Source organism: Leguminivora glycinivorella, chromosome 4, assembly GCF_023078275.1.
Source record: "Leguminivora glycinivorella isolate SPB_JAAS2020 chromosome 4, LegGlyc_1.1, whole genome shotgun sequence".
NCBI classification, from domain to species: domain Eukaryota; kingdom Metazoa; phylum Arthropoda; class Insecta; order Lepidoptera; family Tortricidae; genus Leguminivora; species Leguminivora glycinivorella.
This window is the reverse complement of record NC_062974.1, coordinates 20,415,958-20,436,259: the sequence shown is the minus strand read 5'-3', so window position 1 is coordinate 20,436,259 and position 20,302 is coordinate 20,415,958. Positions and strand designations below refer to the sequence as shown.

The 20,302-nt window shown below is 38.7% G+C and overlaps 1 protein-coding gene across 1 annotated transcript in view; it reads right to left on the bottom strand.

Annotated features, from left to right (window-relative positions):
- The window catches only part of LOC125225242 (putative phosphoenolpyruvate synthase), a 54,953-nt gene that overhangs the window by 19,622 nt on the left and 15,029 nt on the right, over window positions 1–20,302 (bottom strand). The window contains exons 5-15 of the mRNA XM_048128849.1: window positions 12,715–12,814; window positions 10,147–10,283; window positions 9,066–9,193; window positions 8,470–8,631; window positions 8,212–8,390; window positions 7,048–7,196; window positions 5,714–5,989; window positions 4,987–5,134; window positions 4,541–4,807; window positions 3,920–4,051; window positions 3,215–3,364 (exon numbers count right to left, since the gene is read on the bottom strand). Of these exons, the coding sequence (XP_047984806.1) occupies window positions 3,215–3,364; window positions 3,920–4,051; window positions 4,541–4,807; window positions 4,987–5,134; window positions 5,714–5,989; window positions 7,048–7,196; window positions 8,212–8,390; window positions 8,470–8,631; window positions 9,066–9,193; window positions 10,147–10,283; window positions 12,715–12,814 (1,828 nt within the window). The remainder of the gene's footprint in view (window positions 1–3,214; window positions 3,365–3,919; window positions 4,052–4,540; window positions 4,808–4,986; window positions 5,135–5,713; window positions 5,990–7,047; window positions 7,197–8,211; window positions 8,391–8,469; window positions 8,632–9,065; window positions 9,194–10,146; window positions 10,284–12,714; window positions 12,815–20,302) is intronic.

Genomic DNA, 20,302 nt, shown 5'->3' with positions numbered 1-20,302 from the left:
TAATTAAGCATACTAGTGTTCAATTGACGTATGAGAACATATTCTCGTCTGATTATATTGTTTTTATTTAAGTTTAGTTGTGGACACTTGGAGACCTTATACATCTCCAAGATTATGTGTTTAATGTTTAATGTTTATCTTACTTTAATTTTATTGTATAAATCTATATTTCCTTCCTTTGTAACATACGAGCACAGAATATAGTGTCTTACAGCTATGTTTTATTCTTTGAATATTTAATTTAGCCTGGCAGCTTGAACATGTCATGCACACTTAAAAGTCTTTGCTGCGGTGGCGTCGTTGATCGGGTCGCCACCTTCCCGAATAAAGGTTGAGGGAGGCGATGGCTGAGATACGCGTCATACTCGTGAACGGGTGCCGTCTGTGAAGACCGGTCTGTTTAAGCTTACTGGGGCTGTTATAACTTAGTAACTTTAATTCTAATTTTTATTAAATTAGGACACTTTGTTCGGTTGTCGTTTGTTTCCTTTCTTTTAGTGAATATTTTAAATATATGATTTTGACTCATGGAGACCATATACATCTCTAAGGAGAATTAGATTAAGTAGATATACATTTTATTTTTAGTTGTGACATTTAGAGTCATTTGCACCTCTAAAGTAATTTTAGACTTTTTTTTTTTGTATTTGTACTTTTTATATTAAAATTTAGTGTAGTTCTTGGTTGTAATTCGACATTTAGAGACCTTCTACATCTCTAATTAATTGTATAGAGTTAACTTTAGTTAGAACTTAGAATTAGTATATAATAGTATCAATTGTAATTTCAACTCAATTTTAAATATTTTTTTTAAATACCTATGTACATGTGACGTGTAAAAGTGCCCCTGTGGCCTATTTGCTGAATAAATTATTTTGATTTTGATTTTGATTTTGATTTATATCACCAGTGTCACTAAGATCCGGGAAACAGGGTATCGTTAGCGAATAATCATTTCGGCTCACGGCGTGAACGTTGGTGACCTCGAAAGGGTCGTACTTAAGGGGAAAATTTGGGAAATAGCGTTGTACTGCCTCGGGGCTGATAAAGGACTCGTTAGCGCCAGTGTCTATTAAAAGTTTGAGTGGTGGGTCGCTGATCTGAATATAAGGCAGTTTCCTTTGAGACTGTAGATTTATCTCTATTTTGGCTCTCGTGAGCTGCTGTCCCTTTGAAAATTTGGCTGTTCACTAGTGCTGGCGGCAGGTAAAGTCTCGTTGCTGTACTGATAATCATAATACTCTGCTTCGACGTCGGGACCAACGGCGGGATCAGATTCCGTATAATCATCATATGTCACTGTGGTATCGTAATTATATTCCGGTTGCATGGAATAGTTATCATAGTATGAACCACCGGCATTGTATGAACATTCGTTCATGTGAATTTCGCGTGGTTTAAAAGAGGGCTGATTTGACATGGGCAATACCTTTGGAGAATAAGCCTGAACTCCATTCATAGGCTTAGGATTCGATCCGTACTGGGGGTTATTCCTAGGGGGTAGTCGAAAAACGTTACTTTGAGGGTTGTAATTAGGGGGACGGGCGCCGAACATCTGTTGCGTCCTAGTGGGCATACGGTTTTGAGGGTACGCTTGCGTTGGGTTAAATTTAGGTGGTTGCGTAGCTTGTTGCGTCGGGCGCTGACCAAAAGGCAGTGACCAATTCGGTAAATGGGGCGAATGGAATGGACGTGGTGGCGTAAACCCTGCGGCTGGCGGGGGCAAAGCTACCCTATTAGGTTGATGCGCTTTAGCAGTATCTCCTCGCTGTTGCACATACATTACATTGAGTTCTTCCTGCACGAATTCTAGGGCCTTCTCAATCGTTTCTGGTCGCATGCACCTAATGCGTGATCCCAAGGGTTCCTTCAGGCCGCGTACAAAAGCTTGCATAGCTATCTTTTTATAAAGAGTCCGTTTAGCTTCTATAGTAGTGCCTAAAGTTTCGTGTAACGTAACATACGTCATCATTGTGCTCAAAAGTGTCTGGCAATGATCGTAAAACTCTTGGGGTGTCCTATTACCCTGGCTGGATATTGAGAGGTCATTGTATAACGCTGTCTCGTCACGTTGGTCAGAGAAATTGTTAACAAGGGCTGTCCTAATGCCTAACCAGTTATCAGGAATGCCATTACTATTAATAATGCTTGCAGCAGTACCAGTTATTTTATTTAGTATTCCGTTAACAACGCATAGATTGAGCAATTCTCTTCCGGCTTCATTACGTACATAAGCGTCGACTACTTGATCACATATTTGAATGAATCGCGTAAGGATATTAGGATTGCCGTCAAATTCTGGGACTAGACGCAAGGTCTTGTAAACATCCTCTGGGGTCGCGGACATTACTGTATCGTACTCAAGTAAGGTTACTGAACTATCTAAGGGACTTCCTAACTCTAAGTTGTCTATATTCCTACGTAAATCTAGTGTTGCCCGTCGAACCTGACCCGGTGCAGGTTCCCGAGATCCCGATTTTTTGGGATGAAAAATTATGGAAAATAAGGATACACAGTATAGGGAAGCAAGCACACAAGAACAATTCAGGGGTACTCACATATGCTTCATTCTTGGTCCTTCACGGGAATCGATAGCTGGATTCGCCTCCGGTTTGCAGCTCGTAGATTCTGGATACTCGGCAGCGGTGCTTGATAGCCAACCCGAGTGGCTCGCGAACGCGCGGTCTCGATTTTTAGAGAACCCGAAATATTCGCGAATTCGACCCGCGAGTATCCTACCGACAGCGCCAATTACGATAGCTACAATCGGAGGTCCGAAAAAAAACCAAAAACTTTTATTACTAATTTAATTAAAATCAAAGATACAAAAATTATAGCCTAAGTGCGATGACAATTGTTCGAAGTCTGAATCAAGAGTGCGTGCTAATAGAATTGCATTAGTTAGGTAAAGTCGTGTTATGCTGATCTTGCGCCTCGTGCGGCAGGTCGGTGAACGTGCGCAGCTGACTCGGTGGTTGTCCTTATGGTGCAATATGTAATTCACTTTTGATATTTTGAATTCTTTCGTGGTGAATTCAAGGATCGTGATCTCGAATGTCCAAAATATATTATGAAATCATAAAGAACGTACGATATCACATAGAGGGTCCGGGCGAAACTTATAGCTCAGGGAAAAAAATCACGATCTAACAATGCATATGACGCTCTTCTAGAGATCCTTATAGTAATCACTATTTAAAAGTAAAGGACTCACACTATAGAGAGCCATAGCGCAGCGGCTGTGGGTAACGACGATGCTCTGGTCGAACCCTTCTTGGTTGCTCCCGTTCATGCGGTCAATAGTTCTTTGCAGCGGTCGCAACATCACGTCGTAACTCATCGGCGACAACGCTTTGGGTAGCACCTGTTAACAAAAATATTCAATGTAGTGTATGTACCTAGTATGACTTTCAATTTTTGAACGGTTTGTCATAAATCATAATAAAACAAACATCGCTCAAACGCCAAGACCCGACGCGCAAGGGGCTAGTGTAGACATTCACGACATATTTAGGTGTTGTGTACGTTAAAATAATGAAATGTTTATATCGTATAAATTAAAAAAATCAGAGTGCAGAACTTGTAGATAGAAGAGTTTGACAGAAGTTACAATTTACAAGCGGTAGTCAATGTCTATTATGACAAGTTGGAAAGAGACTTCCGCTTGTAACTTGTAACTCTTAGTTTTGAGAAAGGGCCCCGGGGCATCAGATATTGACAACCAATTGTAACTTGTAGCTTCGAGAAATGGGCCCCAGGGGGCAAAACTGAAAGTCACAAGTTACAAGCGGAAGTCTCTTTCTAACTTGTCATATAAGACATTGACTACCACTTGTAAATTGTAACTTGTAGCTTCGAGAAATGGGCCCTTGGTCCTAATTTTTTTATAAATTTTTCACAAGGACCATTTTAAACGTACCTCGCCAGTGTTAGCGAAAGTGATGAGCTCGTCGTCCGACATGATTGGGTAGTCCATCTCGTGAAGTAGTTCCTCTTCCGTCCACCGTTCCAGAGATGTGATGGGTCTTGCTTGAAGTAGGTAGATACCATCCTGCACAAAAATGAAGAAAAATGTATTTCGGGAACACAATGCACACTGATCTGATGAAAAGATCCAACACGCCGCTGTATGACAGAAATTTCTTTACAACAAAACATTCCTGCTCAAATATGAAGGCCGATTATATGTAATACGTCTTCGCTTCGCTTGCTAATAAGCTCATCAGCGTCGATAGCTTTCTCTCAGGCATGTCAATCCTCGCTCGGTCTACTAAACTGTTTGCAAATTGCAACTTCACACCACTGCCGGTGGAAGTTTTTAAGCTGAATAATCAATTGATAACTTACTTTACACACAGTCCGCTCTATATCCCTGCCGGCGCCCCACAGCTCCTCCAGTCTCACACCCAGCCACGCCAACTTTAACCCTTCACTCTCCGCAAGGCACGGCACGCTTCGGTCCTGATACAGCTTGCATCTCCACGCCACCAACAGCGACACACGGGACGTCTTCGAACCGAGTAATAAATAGAAAAATTACCTTACAAACAGCCCACTCTATATCCCTGCCAGCGCCCCACAGCTCCTCCTGTCTCACACCCAACCTCGCAAGCTTCAACAACTCGCTCTCCCCAAGGCACGGCACGCTTCGATCCGCCTCTGATACAGCCTGCATTTCTACGCCACTTCCAATGGCTGATACACGGGACATCTTCGATCCGAGCACGATGCTGGATATCGTGAGGTCGCCGTCTGGGCCACGAGTGACGGTTATCGTGTCGGGCTCCACTGCGCCAGATACTACGCTCTAAAAAACAATAGAAGAGGTTAGCATTACGTGCCTCCAATTTGGATCGGTCTGACCTTTACTGTGATTAACTTATGAGCCGTTACGAAGCTCCAAATATACGCCCACGTAAATTTTTTGAAGTCAACTTTTAATTTTAACCTGGATCGGACGCGATAAACCTGGAACTGGGTACTGACCTCGCCAAGGCCGTAGTTGGCAGTGATAAGAAGTCTTGAAGGGTCCCCGGCTGCGGGGTGCCTCGTGAACATTACTCCGGCCGCGCGGGGGGCCACCAATGCTTGAACTACCACGCCTCCACCGCACAGGCATTGCTGGCCGTTTTGTCTGAAACAAAAAGCACCAATAGAATCCTCTTCTTCTTCATTCCCTCAATGCTGAGGATCGGGACCACAAGTAGATGTCTCCACTGAATGCGGTCATAAGCCACAGCTGCCGCCAGTTAGACCATCTATTACGTGCCCCACCCCAAGCGAACTATCTTTTCTCATGGCCGAACTGCAAACAGGAATTCTGGCCCCCATGTTTTCGTCGTCTGAATTTTCCTTCAAACGCTTATGTAATTTTCCTGCAAACGCTTCAGCTATCGAATGAGCGACTTGGCGTAATTTTTTTGAGGGGAGAAGGAAGTTCTTACTCCCTAGTATTTGGTTCAGAGGGAGAGTTAGTTAACGAACTGTAACATATTACCTACCTCCGATAGTACGCGCTAGTGAACGCGAACATAGATCCCCAGCACTTCTACACTCTACGCAGCACATCCTCCTTGGTACATCCAAGGACAGTCTCATTCTGACCAGCCGCAGACAGAGATTCACTGTCTTCTCCCACGGCTGAAGACTTGACTGCAAAGCGGAGTTCTGGCCCCAAGCCTGCTCAAACAACCTACGCTATGTATTACAATACCTGCGATAGTAAGCGCTAGTGAACGCGAACATAGATCCCCAGCATTTCTGCACCCCACGAATAATATCTTCCTCAGTACATCCAAGCACGGTTTCATTCTGACCAGCCGCAGACAGAGATTCACTGTCTTCACCCACAGCTGAAGACCTAACGGCGAAGCGGAGTTCTGGCCCCAAGCCCGCTTTTAAAGCTTTCTCCTTTAAGTTTTTTAACTCTTTGAGAATTTCTTCTTTAATTTCTCCTGTTATTTCAGTTTTCGCTATTAGTTCTGCTGCCCTGTAAAAGTTTATATCATGAACGTCGTGTATCATGTCAAAATGAATCTATATGACAACGACGTAAGCATACGAAACATGATTAAGTATCATTTTTCGATCTTATGTCTAGATGCATAATTTTTTTGAATTAATGTGACTTATTTAAAAATATTTTAAGCGGGTTACACACGTATTAAGTCGATACAACGCTCGACATGTTTCGCTCCGTTTTCGAAGAGCTTTTTCAAGAGGAACGACCCCGCCTCTACACGACTTAATACAATCAAGTGTAAAAATATGGGTGTACACATCTTACTCAAAAATATGTCCTATAGCATCTTAGTCCGGTGTAATAAGAGCGTAGTACCATATTTATGAGACGATTATTTCGATACGTATTTTTGCACTTGACTGTACGTGAGTTACCCGCTTAATATATTAGGGTTCCGTAGTCAACTAGGAACCCTTATAGTTTCGCCATGTCTGTCTGTCCGTCCGTCCGTCCGTCCGTCCGTCCGTCCGTCCGCGGATAATCTCAGTAACCGTTAGCACTAGAAAGCTGAAATTTGGTACCAATATGTACATCAATCACGCCAACAAAGTGCAAAAATAAAAAATGGAAAAAAATGTTTTATTAGGGTACCCCCCCTACATGTAAAGTGGGGGCTGATATTTTTTTTCATTCCAACCCCAACGTGTGATATATTGTTGGATAGGTATTTAAAAATGAATAAGGGTTTACTAAGATAGTTTTTTGATAATATTAATATTTTCGGAAATAATTGCTCCTAAAGGAAAAAAAAGTGCGTCCCCCCCCCTCTAACTTTTGAACCAAATGTTTAAAAAATATGAAAAAAATCACAAAAGTAGTACTTTATACATACTTTCTAGGAAAATTGTTTTGAACTTGATAGGTTCAGTAGTTTTTGAGAAAAATACGGAAAACTACGGAACCCTACACTGAGCGTGGCCCGACACGCTCTTGGCCGGTTTTTTTTTAAATATGTCTGAGTCTTACGGGAGTTTTACAGTTAAAATTAATGTGACTTTATAACTGACTAACAATGTTATACTTACCTAGTGCATGTTTGTTTGAAGTGTGCCTCTTCGTAATTACCGCCAGCCTTTTCAATATCTAGTATAGACTCTTTTAATTTCGGGTTACTTTCTAGGTGCTTTTCCAGCGCTTTAATAGTCAGACAGAAGCCAGGGGGAACTTTGTAACCCTGCAAAAAAACTCTAAATTAACATAATCTCTTCAACTAAATTGTAGGATCCTGTATAGATATTTAGAAATTTATAGAAAACTGATAGCAATTGACAACGTTTCAAAATTTTCAGTGTCCCTAAATCGAAAACCATTTCGAGATATACGCTTGTAGATCACATAAATCATTTTTTTTATTTTTTTTTCCGCATTTTTAGTATAAAAAATCTTAAAAATAGTTTAAAGGGGAAGTGACGTCAAATAGCTGATTTAGAGTTGCCACTATATCAAAAAAATCTTCCAGTTGGGATGTCACTTGAGTTTGACAGTGAAACTTATCACAGTTCGTAGCAAAGATATTAAAAAAATCATGGCTTAGTCTATGATTCGTAGTCATTCACTAGTGGTTGACAGTGACACTTGACAGTCAGACATACCGGACTGTTTAAGCTGACTGTTAAAACTTTTTTTTAGGAATTATTTTGTCGTTTTCTTAGGTGTATGAAACAACACATGTGACGTCACGAAGCTGTGTCTTGACGTTTGTAACTTACGCTCTTTCTGCTCGAAGCAGTAATAAAAAGAGAATTTCTCATTAAAATAGCAGTTTTTGGAAAAATAAAAAAATACGTGTATCTTTTAGTATTGAGTTCTTTCAAACCAAACAATAAAAAGTAGTACTCAAAAATATGAAATGTTGTCAATTCATCAGATTTTCCTCATCCTCCAAAATTCGTAAGTCACAAGACTGACAAGGGACACCAGTAATCTGTTCCAAAATGTTTCAAACATTTTACGTTAATGCTCAATACATATTTATTGTAACATAGCAGATTATTTAAATGGATTTAAATTAATGTTTTTAAGCGCCCTTGATAGTCACTATAGCGCAGTACCGACACCGAAGTAACTTCACTCGCTGCGAGCCATTTGAGATCGCACGCTAGAACGTAGCAAATTTCATGGAGCGACGCAAAGGCAAACAGCACCACTACAAATACAACAAATGAATGAAAATACTAATGATATCTCACCTCTTCTTCCTGTTTTGAGACCAACAGCGATAGCGAAGCACCCTTGCCGCCGATATACTCCGGGCAGGAAGCCACTTTAGACTCGAAAGAAGCGCAGTACGACACCGGGCCAACTTCGCTTGCTGTAAGCCATTTGAGGGCGCGCGCTGGAGCTAGGCGAATATCTGGTTCTCTAATATCTGAAATAAATTTGTTTAATGAAATTTTTCCTACATTCGATATCGGATCGGATAATGTGAAAATGATCTTAATACTAACCTGTCGGTTGGTAGCCCAATTCTAGGATCCCCGTCCCGGGTTCTCCATTTATTTGCACCTCCAGCGTGCGATACACAATTTCTTGCTGATACGGCACGCCATTGAACAACTGTCCTCCCTCGGAGTTGATCCGAATGACTACTTTCAAGTCCCTGTCTTTTGCTGAAAAAAAAATTGTGAAAAGAAATTGTGAGAAGTATTTCATTTTAACGTTTTTCGTACCTACAATAAATTGAAATAGACGCGTATATTAAAGAAAAAGTGGTGCCAGTCTTTTTTCCTGGTAAAGGCTGGATTCGAACCGGTATCCATAGCAATCCGGACTAACGCCTTCAGTCACCATGCTACGACGGAAAACTAATTTCGAAAACATCTCAATTTCTCAACTACATTATATGCCACTGATCATTAATGACGGTATAAAAGGTTTGACCATGGCATGATCAATCAAACTACATTTTGTACACTTGTCTTGCTTAACTTCAAACTTATGTGGATAGTTGAAGGGATGGAGAGTGACATAGGCTACTTTTCGTCTCTTTCTAACGCAAGCGAAGCTGCGGGCAAAAGCTAGTATTATGATAAATGAAACTTACTGCTCACGTTGATCGTGTAATACTTGGGCACGCTGACGGGAAGTTCGCAAAAGTCCGACATGACGAAATCAGTGGCCGTAATGCTGTGCACTTGGAAATCCGGGAATCGGACACATCCTGAATAGCATCTGTAAAGAACAGTTTTCATTTTATATCTACTGTATTTTCCTCCAAAGTTCATAAAATTGTCAACACAGAATATGAGAGCATCTTTATTTTTGCCATTATTTTGATTTTTTTAGGGAATGGAAATTTAAAGGTCAAGAATCACGAGTACTTTCAATCTCACTGGGAGACAAAAAGTGTCCCAGAATTTCCATACATTTTTGTTACCCCACACAACATGTACGGAAAATGGTAAAAAAATAAGAAAAAAATCGTATGGGACAATTTTTTAACTACTAGGATTGAAAAAGCTAGTGATTCTGAGTAGAAATTGCATTTTTTTTTTCAAAAATATCACATTTCATAAAAGTGTCAAAAAAAAGAAACGCTCATGAATGGGTGGACGTCGACAAGCTTCTGTATTATCTAGTAATATAGATTGAGATTAGGTCTATTTAGCCATCAAAATCGATGCCTCTTGGACATTGCATCATAAATCGTCTGAAATAGACGCTAAGGCCAGTAGTAGTATTAGTAGATTGAGATTGAATCTTTTAATGATAAAAAAATATTTTGCATGATCGAAGTTCTACAACGTTTCAATTTTCGAGGTTTCAAGGTTTTTTTCTTTTCAAAAGGAAACCTAATTCAATAAATCCAGCTTTAACGACTTATTTTGGAGACAAATGTTCTCAAAGTGTAAATTAATTTAAACCTTTGGGACTGTCAAAGACGTTAATGTTAACATTTTGTTGGCGCGTTTACTAGTCAATATAAATGGGATTATGAGACTACAGGGGGGGGGGGGATTTTTGAATCTCGCATACGGGATTTTGTCACTAAAATACTGGTTGAAAACGGTGAATTCGGACGCGTGAGACTCAAAAATCGGCCCGCTGGGCTGGAAAAAGTCAGCCTTTTTCATGCCTTCTCCGAACTGTGAATAATGCCTAAATAAATAAATTAAATAACTCACTGCGTCAAAACATTCTTGTAAGCCACGGCTTTGAGCTGCACGGCGGTGCCATCTTTGGCGGCCACCGTTATGCCCACCGTCCTCCTCAGGCCTCGGTAGCCGTGCGGTGCCCAGCTGCGCTCCTTCACTCCTCGAACCTGCGCGTACAATACCGGTCATGTTTTAATTTATCGCCACTCGTTTCGAACTTCCTTTTTTACGCACTTGTATCGTAATGTACTATTACGTAATTGGATGAAGGTTCCCTCAATAATTTCAGTATACTCGTATCGTCAGGTGACAAGAAAATAACTAGTTTATAAATATGTAGACACTAGTTTTGCTCACGGCTCCGCTCGCGTTAAATTCGAAAGTTGCGATATGCTCCATACAGACTTCCACCCCCCATTTTAAGGAAGTTAGGGGTTAGAAAGAGACAAAAAAATAGCCTATGTCACTCTAGATCCCTTCAACTATCTCCACTAATAAAAATCACATCAATTCGTTGCTCCTTTTTGCTGTGAAAGACGGACAAACAAACAGACACACACATTGGTGGTGATGGTGTATGGTCGCCTGCAACTCAAGGGGTGTCACATGCGCGTTGCCAACCCATTAGAAACTTGTAGATACACTCCCCTTTGATGTGTTAAGTACACAGCAAAAAGGAGTACAATTGATTGAGTAACTTCTTATCATTGGACATATCTAACGTAACGTATTACGTATACGTGTAACGTATTTGAAATAAATAAATAAGTCTATCTTATTACATTTTGCTTATATTTACCCAAGGTTTGAATATGTCACAGTTGCATTTATCAGTTTTCCCCTCACTAGCTCGGAAACACGTGTTTTGTCCTTTAATACCAGCGGGTAAAAACGCATTTTATCCACTAGTGGGTAAAGTAATTTGACCTTGAATAAAGTCAAATTAACTGCTTTAAAATTGATAAAAGTAGGTGAATCTAGTAATAAAGATGATTTACCACCTGTGGAACTACTGGAAGCAGTGATAAACGCATTTTTTTGCGTTGTAGTTTCCTCGCTATAGTGAGGGGAAAAGTTTTGTGTTACACTCGGGTGCAAATGTATTTTACTTCTCGTGTGTTAAAAAACTCGTTTTTCAATTCCACACTCGGCGTTAAAATACAACTTTGCCCCCTTGTATAACAAATAACTATTATAGTTTAGCGACATAATTTATAAATGCGATTGCTAAAAGTCTATTTGTTATTAACCGTCGCCTCATATCTCTCAAGAAGGACGGTTATCAAATCGTCTGTATGTTTTTTTTTTATTTTATTTTTTAATGTTTGTTCCTCGATATCTCCGTCGTTACTGGACCGATTTTGAAAATTTTTTTTTTGATTGAATATATATGCATACAGATTGGTCCCATTTTTCTCAGAACCCAGTTCTGATGATGGGATCCTGGAGAAATCGAGGGAACTCCTCGAATCTGAAAGGCATACATATGGTGATTTTTGTGTTTTTAAAGGAACAGCATGCATTTAGGTACGGAACAGTGACATTTGGTGCAGTGGAACTGCTGATGATGGCCAGAACGGAACTCTTCAAATCTGAACGGCACGCTTATAGTGACTTTGGTATTTTTATAAGAACAGCATGCACTTTCGTCCAGAACAGTGACATTTGGTGCAGTGGAATTGCTGATGATGGTCAGAACCGAACTCCTCAAATCTGAACGGCACGCTTAGTGACTTTGGTATTTTTATAAGAACAGCATGCACTTTCGTCCAGAACAGTGACATTTGGTGCAGTGGAACTGCTGATGATGGCCAGAACCAAACTCCTCAAATCTGAACGTCACGCTTATAGTGACTTTGCCATTTTTATAAGAACAGCATGCGCTTACGTCTAGAACAGTGACATTTGGTACAGTGGAACTGCTGATGATGGTCAGAATCGAACTCCTCAAATCAGAACGGCACGCTTATAGTGACTTTGGTATTTTTGTAAGAAAAGCATGCATTTAAGTTCAGAACAGTGACATTTATTTAGTTATGTTTGTTAAGCATATTGAGTTTTCAAGTCAAAGTTTGTCAAGCTTCGATTTCTTATAATATAATCGGATTCATGAGGAATTGAGGAAACTCCTCAAACCTTAACGTTATACGTATATTCATTTGTGTTGCCATCTAATAATTAAAGCATTAAAAGCAGTTTTAAAAAATACCTACACATTTCTACATAATCCAACATTCGCAAGTAACTTTCACCAGAACCCGAAAGGCGACGGTTTTTTTTTCTTAAAAATTATATTACATTGACTTGTTGGGTCAACAAAGTACGGCAAAGAAGAACACGTGAGACGTGTTTGATCGTCAGTCTTCGACGAAAACACTAAACATATCCTTTTTTATCTAGCCTATAATTATGTCCCACTGCTGGGCAAAGGCCTCCCTTCCTTCCCTTCCGCCACCCATCACGATTTGCCGCCTGCTCCGGCCAGTCGCTGCAAAATGCTTCGAGGTCATCCCGCCATTTTTTCTTTGGCCTACAACTGCTCCGGCTAAAACATTAGAAAAAATACAAAATATCCTAATATTAGAAAATGTTCGTTACCTGTAAGTACTCGCTCGTAGTCGCCTCGTCCTGTTTGAAGACCTGGAACCGGCCTTGCACCACGCCCCATTGCACCCAGCTGCCGTCTTCCCATGTGTCTCTGAAATAACTCTGGGTGTTACCATGGTTTACCTATTATACGTACCTATATGTATAAAATCGGTAACAAAATTACTTGAACAAGTAAAAAAATCTTCAACCTGACAACAGGCTACTTGACCCCTTTTTAAAGTCTGTCTTATATGATTGATTAAGTACTGTCCGATTAACCGAAATAAATAATGACCATATTTTATTATGACCTTTATGATATAAAAAAATATTTTCAAAGTTATATTATATATGTCGGAGAATGACTAAAATGTGGTTTGAGACACGTTTTATGACGCTATATTTGACAAATAGAGCAAACAAGGGTTTACAACTTTGTACAACCTGGCTGGTATTCGACTGAGTTCTGCCAAAACGCCAGAGAGGACGCTATTGTCTAAAAGAACAGAATCGAAAAACAGATGATGAACAGATGATTGGAGGCTGCCGATCGAGCTGCAGGCAAAAATGGTTGAGGAGTGCTGGCGTTGTTGGAGGTTCTTCGGTCTAATCCGGCAGTTTGCTCGAAATAATAGGCGGGATGTAATCTATAACGTGTTTTAATGTGTAATCGATTTTGTGAAGTAAATTCTGTGGTATGGACATGGTATTTCATTGAAAAGCTCTCATAAACAACTACAACGGGTCCTGACAACGGTTCTGGTATGATACGCCCACGATCCGACATCAGAAGCTGGGCCGAACAACTGGAATTCGCTACGGAATTCCTCCTAGTAGCCAGGATTTGGCAAATACCTAACGATGGTCTGAAAGCGGAAAGAAAGCTGGTATTCCTAAAGTCAAGTCAAGAGTTTTTATGCTGAAGATAATGAAGAAATCCCATGATTATGCTGGTGAAAAATACGGAAACGTTATGATGAAAAATACCCACTTGACATATGACAGTTGACGTGAAAATTTTATGAATTGTGATTTGTGATTTATTTCTGTTGTGTTAATTTATTTGATGTTGTGTAATGCTAATTACTAATTAATATTGTTGTAAAATCTGTATCTAGAGAACGTAAACAAAAAAATTTATAGGTACCGCACCATGACCTATGAAGATAGAGTTGCTGAGATGGGAGCTAATGTTGCTCAAACGATGGTTGGTTCCATACATTCATTACAGAAACCGTCAAGATCCCGCTGGTTGCCATATTGCTACTGTAAGCTTCTGCCAGACTGCTAAATGATACCGTGAGTTGTTTCTATTCTATTATGATCTGTTACTGTATTGGTTCAATTGGTTGAATGTGCCTCACAAGGCTAACGACACGGGATTTACGTAGGAGAGTATGTGAACTGATGTTTAAAATGTTAGTACAGAAGTTTCGATACGTAGACGTACTGAAGAGTTGGTTTAGCCATCTTAGCTCAGTGCCGTGTGCATTTAACGTGGTTTACTTGTGGAAAATGCAATTTGAAATAGAGTATTCTTACGCAGCGTTCATTATAGTACCTGTATACCAACAATTATCGGGTGAAGCTATTACAGTGAGAAATAATTTTGATTAGTACCATTTTGTTTAGATTGATTTACCTATGTCTGTTTAGTGTGTGTGCTATCTTAGTACCGCAACGTTAACGTTAGCTATTGGTAGTTAAGATTTGGTTTACGATTATGAGTAATTAAAAACGAGCTTACAAAGTCAGGCGAGTTCTTAAATTTGATGTGACGCGGCTGGCTGGAGCGCCTGCTGGCATCCGGATGTTTTAACCTGAGTCCTGAGAGGACTGTTTATTGATCTGATTGAATTAAGATAAAATCGAACGAAAGTGCGATAGTTTTAGGTGAACGCGTGTTTTTATTTAGAGTTAACTAAATGACTGGGCTTACAAACTGTACCAGCGGCTTGATTTCAAAAACGTAGCTGCGTAGGTGTCAAGGGTTAGAAGTTGTGCGATTATAATTGAACAATAAAGTTAGAGCTTTCCATGCCATAGCCAGAAGTTTTTAAAGTTTGAAATAGTAATCCAAAAAAAATGTGCCTATATTAGGATTTCAATTTTCAGTTTTCAATAAAAGTAACTTCATGTTTCAGTGATATTTTGTTGGATGTTTGTATCTCTAAAAAGTTTATTCAATGTTGATAGTTACATTCAATTAATAATGAAAAATAAGTTGACTAATTTTTGATTCTAATTGTCATTAAAATGAGGTACCTACTTAACGAATGACTATATTTTCCATGAAACACAAATGACAATAACTAGGTTAGCATGTTATGATTTGAGAAGGATATTAAAATTTGTTGCTCAGTTCATACAATACATTAAGAATTTTACCAGTAATAGGACAAAACAAATTTCTTCGCGCATATCCCTTTTATTATGTCGTTGGTATAAAAGATAACGCGTTAAGGCTACAACCATCTCAAAGTAATAGTAACGTTAACATTTGATAAAGGTAGGTGAGTTATTTTAAAAAATGATTTGGCAGTCGCTACCGGAACCTGAATTCTTCAGAGGGCGTTTGAGGGCTGGTTGCTGGAGGGCACAGACTCAATCGTAACTGGAACTTAAGGTTGGTAGCTGCACGCGGAGCCTTGGTTGTTCAGAGGGCGTTTGAGAACTGGATGCTGGAGAGCACAGTGTCATTCGTAACTGCAACTTAAGGGGTTCAGACCGGGCGAAGAGGTTAGCGATGTGATGTCTGTTACGAAGTCTGTTATTTGGCACTTGGTGTTGATTTTATAGGCATTGGCACGTGTGACCCATGTGAAAATATATTGGTTACTAAAATAAAATAAAATTGCTTTTAAAGTTTTCCGTTTACTATGAGCAAAATGTGTTTTCTTTTTGAGTTTTCACTTGATACCAAAGGTTGTAAACATATCATACGAGTTCCACTATTAAAAATGAAACGGTCCGTTCGGTTTAATGGTTACGAATTTACAGATGTTATTGTTGAAGTACATATTTAGTTATCCCAGTTTCAAGAATGAAGATACATTATGATATTCCTGTTTGAAAATAAATACGCAAAATTGTTAGTGGGTACCGTTACTTGGAGATTTTAATTCGTCTGGTATAGAGTCAACTACGGGGAAGTGACACCCTGTGTTATGATCTGAGTTTATATTCAAGTGATTTATAAGCGAATAGTCGTTATTTTTGACTGTTTCTGACTTTAATGTGGTTTGAAACATATCTAGGTAACGCGAAACCAATTAATTATGCACAGTATTTTTTTTTCTGTTAATGTATTGTGTTCTGTACAAACACCTATCTTTGAAAATATTCTATTACTAAGTCTAGCAACGCCAAGTTCATTATATTCGCATTCGTTTAAAAAAAAAATGAGCTGTGAATTCTTTATCTTTTAATGTTTTCAATGCATGTTTATCCTTTTTGGACATGTCCTAAAGCTGTTTGATTTTGAAGTAATGATACTAATGACTGTGTCAGTCAGATAATGTCATGTTAGTATGTAAATTTCTAATTACATTTTATCATGTTTTCTTGTTCAATTGTGGAAGTGGTTTAATGATAATACTGGAATGAAGTACCAATCTGTAATATTTCATGTTTTGATAATTTGTGCTTATGGAGAATAACGGGAACTCGGCTAGGACAGTAAACTAAACGGAACTACATATTTTGGTACGTGTTATGGCAATCAAACAAGTAAGCTGTAGGTTCTATTCTAAAACTTAAATACCTTGGTACCTATTTATTGGTAACTAAAATTTGATTGTGTTTAAAAATCAGCATGTAAACATTCAACCAAAATATTTGAGTTATGTCGAAAAGCTGCTTTTAAGGGGCTCCACACGGTTTTTATCGGTTTTTGACAAGTTTTGAATTAAATAAAAATAATTTGCACATAGATAGAACTGCTTTTGGTAGCTATAGTTATACTTGATAATAGAGTTAATTGAAAATTATAGAGCAATTGAGTGGCTAATACAAACGACCATCGGGCCTTCAATCTTTTATCTTTATTCGTAAGAGCCATATTTTGAAAAAGAAATGGATACTTACTTTTGATTGTGATTTTGTTAAACATGGTCCTTTTTGAAATTTGATTTTAGTGAAGGGTCTTACATACATAAAATCGTCATGTTCCGATTTGCCTTTAATTTTTCTAAAAATTCAAGAGAAATTTTAATCTTAAACTAATTTGTCAATGTGATAATAGCCTTTAGAAATTATCATAATATCAATGGATCCAAATCGAATGTCTAATGACATTATGTATGCATCTAATGCGCAGGGGCGATGAAAGCCATGTCCACTAAACATTTTATCCATCTAAACAGACGATATTAAAGCCTCTCGGTTAGAAATCGTTGAGCGTTCTCTGGAATCGCAACTAAATTTTTGGAATAATGCTTTATTAATAAGATAACAATTGAACAAAATGTTTAAAAAAAAACCCTACCATGAGTTAGGTCATCGTCGTCGAGATAATCAAATGTACCTAGTGAGTAAGAAGTAGTAAAAAAGTAAACTATGGGAAATTAGTGAAGGATTTAATTGAAATGAGAGTTCTACGGCAAGGTTCTTGCAAAGGCTGTTTTGCATATTGTTCGGAACATTATTTTCACGCTGTTTTCTTTGGAAATTTTGGAATGTACCCCTTGTGCGGCGAAAATTAGCCTAACTGTATGTTACTGCTTAAATGTTTTATTTGATGCTAAATAATGATCTTGTGATTGTTAGTGCAGTATTAAATGTTTGGGTTTTAACTATTTGCTTGGCAATAAAAAAAAGAATGAGAATGTTCTTCAGGTCAGGGAGGCCGAGCGATGAGCTTTGATACCTCAGATTGTTGTATTCTGTTCACAGATGTACGTCGCAGTGACGTACACGATGTTAGAGGATGCTGATGCTGTGTCGGAGAAGTAGAAGTTACCTGAAAATCGTCGACGCCAGACGCCGACAGAAATGCGGTCTGGCTGAGAGCGATAGACAGCGAGAGAGATAGATAGCTACGATACAGATATTGTTGTGAGCGTTTGTGCATTTGGCTAACCTGTTAATCTTTTTGCAACTGATGGAGTCCACATGCGAAAACTACAAAGAACTTTCTTCAGGGAGATTGTATTCGCAAGGGACGCGAATATGTCAGGTTGGCCGTGTCGGAGAATGACTAAAATGTGGTTTGAGACACGTTTTATGACGCTATATTTGACAAATAGAGCAAACAAGGGTTTACAACTTTGTACAACCTGGCTGGTATTCGACTGAGTTCTGCCAAAACGCCAGAGAGGACGCTATTGTCTAAAAGAACAGAATCGAAAAACAGATGATGAACAGATGATTGGAGGCTGCCGATCGAGCTGCAGGCAAAAATGGTTGAGGAGTGCTGGCGTTGTTGGAGGTTCTTCGGTCTAATCCGGCAGTTTGCTCGAAATAATAGGCGGGATGTAATCTATAACGTGTTTTAATGTGTAATCGATTTTGTGAAGTAAATTCTGTGGTATGGACATGGTATTTCATTGAAAAGCTCTCATAAACAACTACAACGGGTCCTGACAACGGTTCTGGTATGATACGCCCACGATCCGACATATATAACTATTAGTGGTGTTAGTTATATTATAGTTATATTTTTACGTAATAAGGCGAAAACAACACAGTCATGTTAATCTATAGATTATCAGTGCATCAGGTCATTCTATTCGAAAACAACATTTTCTGACTTTTGAGTATGAGTCACAAAGTTCATTATGTCAGTGATTGTTTTGACATGAAGTAAGTTCTAATTCGATGACGTCTATTGACACTACATCGCTGACAGCGTTTTCGGTGGCAAAAAAAAAAACATTTTTAATAGAAAATAGGTACGTAGTCATCATACACTTTTAATAAGGTACAGCGGGCCAAATCTCGACTGGGGGGCAAATGTAACTGGTCCATTTTTCCATGTTTTACAATGTTTGCATTATTAAATAGAATTTCCATCGGTTATATTATATGGTAGGCGTGTTCAGTAGATACATGTACAACTCAAAATCAAAGTGTAGGTAATAATGGAAAAAATGGATTAGTTTCAATTGCCCCCGGTCGAGATTTGCCCCGCTGTACCTTACCCAAATTCTATAAATATTGTTTTTTATGTCAAATACTACAGAAGACAATCATAATTATATTGTGCCAAATTCAATATGAGTCTAGTAAATAAATAAAAAAAATAATATTATAAGACATTATTACACAGATTGACTGAGTCTCACGGTAAGCTCAAGAAGGCTTGCGTTGCGGGTACTCAGACAACCCGAACCCAGGACCGCGGCTTAGCAGGCAGCTATAGTCACACCTCGGACACTGGCGATCAAATATATTGAAAGAGGCGCATTCCTATAGCACACAGTCTTAGCTCGTGTAGGTGAACGCGTACTATGCTTGTATGAGTGAAGTATGTTTGTGTTTTTGACAGGCGGTAACTGTGAGGTAACCGAGAGGGGGTGGGCGGCACTTTCAGTGGGGAGCGGGAGTGGCCATACTGTACGATAGTACTCTTTATTATACTGTGCTATAGTAGCGCGTATAGCGCGGCATAGTAGGCTTATTAGGGGTAGGGTAGGGTTCCTTTTAAAACTGATATAACTGTTTTAAAAGGAAACTTGAGCCGCTTACGACTATCGTCTTTATCGTAGAAATAATCCTCCTCTGTTTTTGAACAAGGATCTATAAAGTCCCACTGTAAACGATATAATATTTGCTCTTCCACTTTTCCAAAGCAAATGCAGTAAATTAGTATTACAATTCTAATCAAATCTAAACGTGACTGCGGCATTTCTCATTATATTATTGCTCGTTAATAAATTTAATAATTATGAAATTATGATGTTCGGCACTCGCAGTCTAATGTGGCGCCTCAAAGATTCCTCAACAATCAGATATAAAAACCACATAACAGTTATTATTGTCTTTATCTTATAATATAATATTAATTTATGATACTTATTTGATGATGTCATCAAACTGATAAAACCCTTCACAGGTACCTAAGACATAAGTGGCATACGTAGATAGGTTCTTAACCTAATTCCTAAGGATTTATCAATACTTCCTTAAATACGTTATGTGCGTAAAATGGTGCGTAATAGTGTAATCGTACAAATGTGTCGCTTAATTTCAAACTCGGGTAAATCCATTCTGCTATAAGGTTGATTATCTTTCAGATCAATATAATTTTTTTAATATATTCAACCTTAAGGCGATATATTTCCGTAGACACTGCGCGCACTCGTTTTTTGAAGCCGTTAAAAACATAGGAAAACGCAATGGAAAAATCTGAAACCGATATATGTTAAATTTCAGGATCTGGTGAGTATGTTATGGAGTTGAACAACATGAATGTTATAACTTCGCTCGATAGAAAATCACTCCAAAGTTACCTCTTCTTTTAACAATAAATCGTTCCCATAGCTAGGATAAAAACTTTTTTGACTTGTTTTTTACTTCAATATATAAGTAATAAGATTATCTAGACGAATCTGATGAGTTTGTGCCGGTAGCGTCATTAAAATAATATAACATTTAC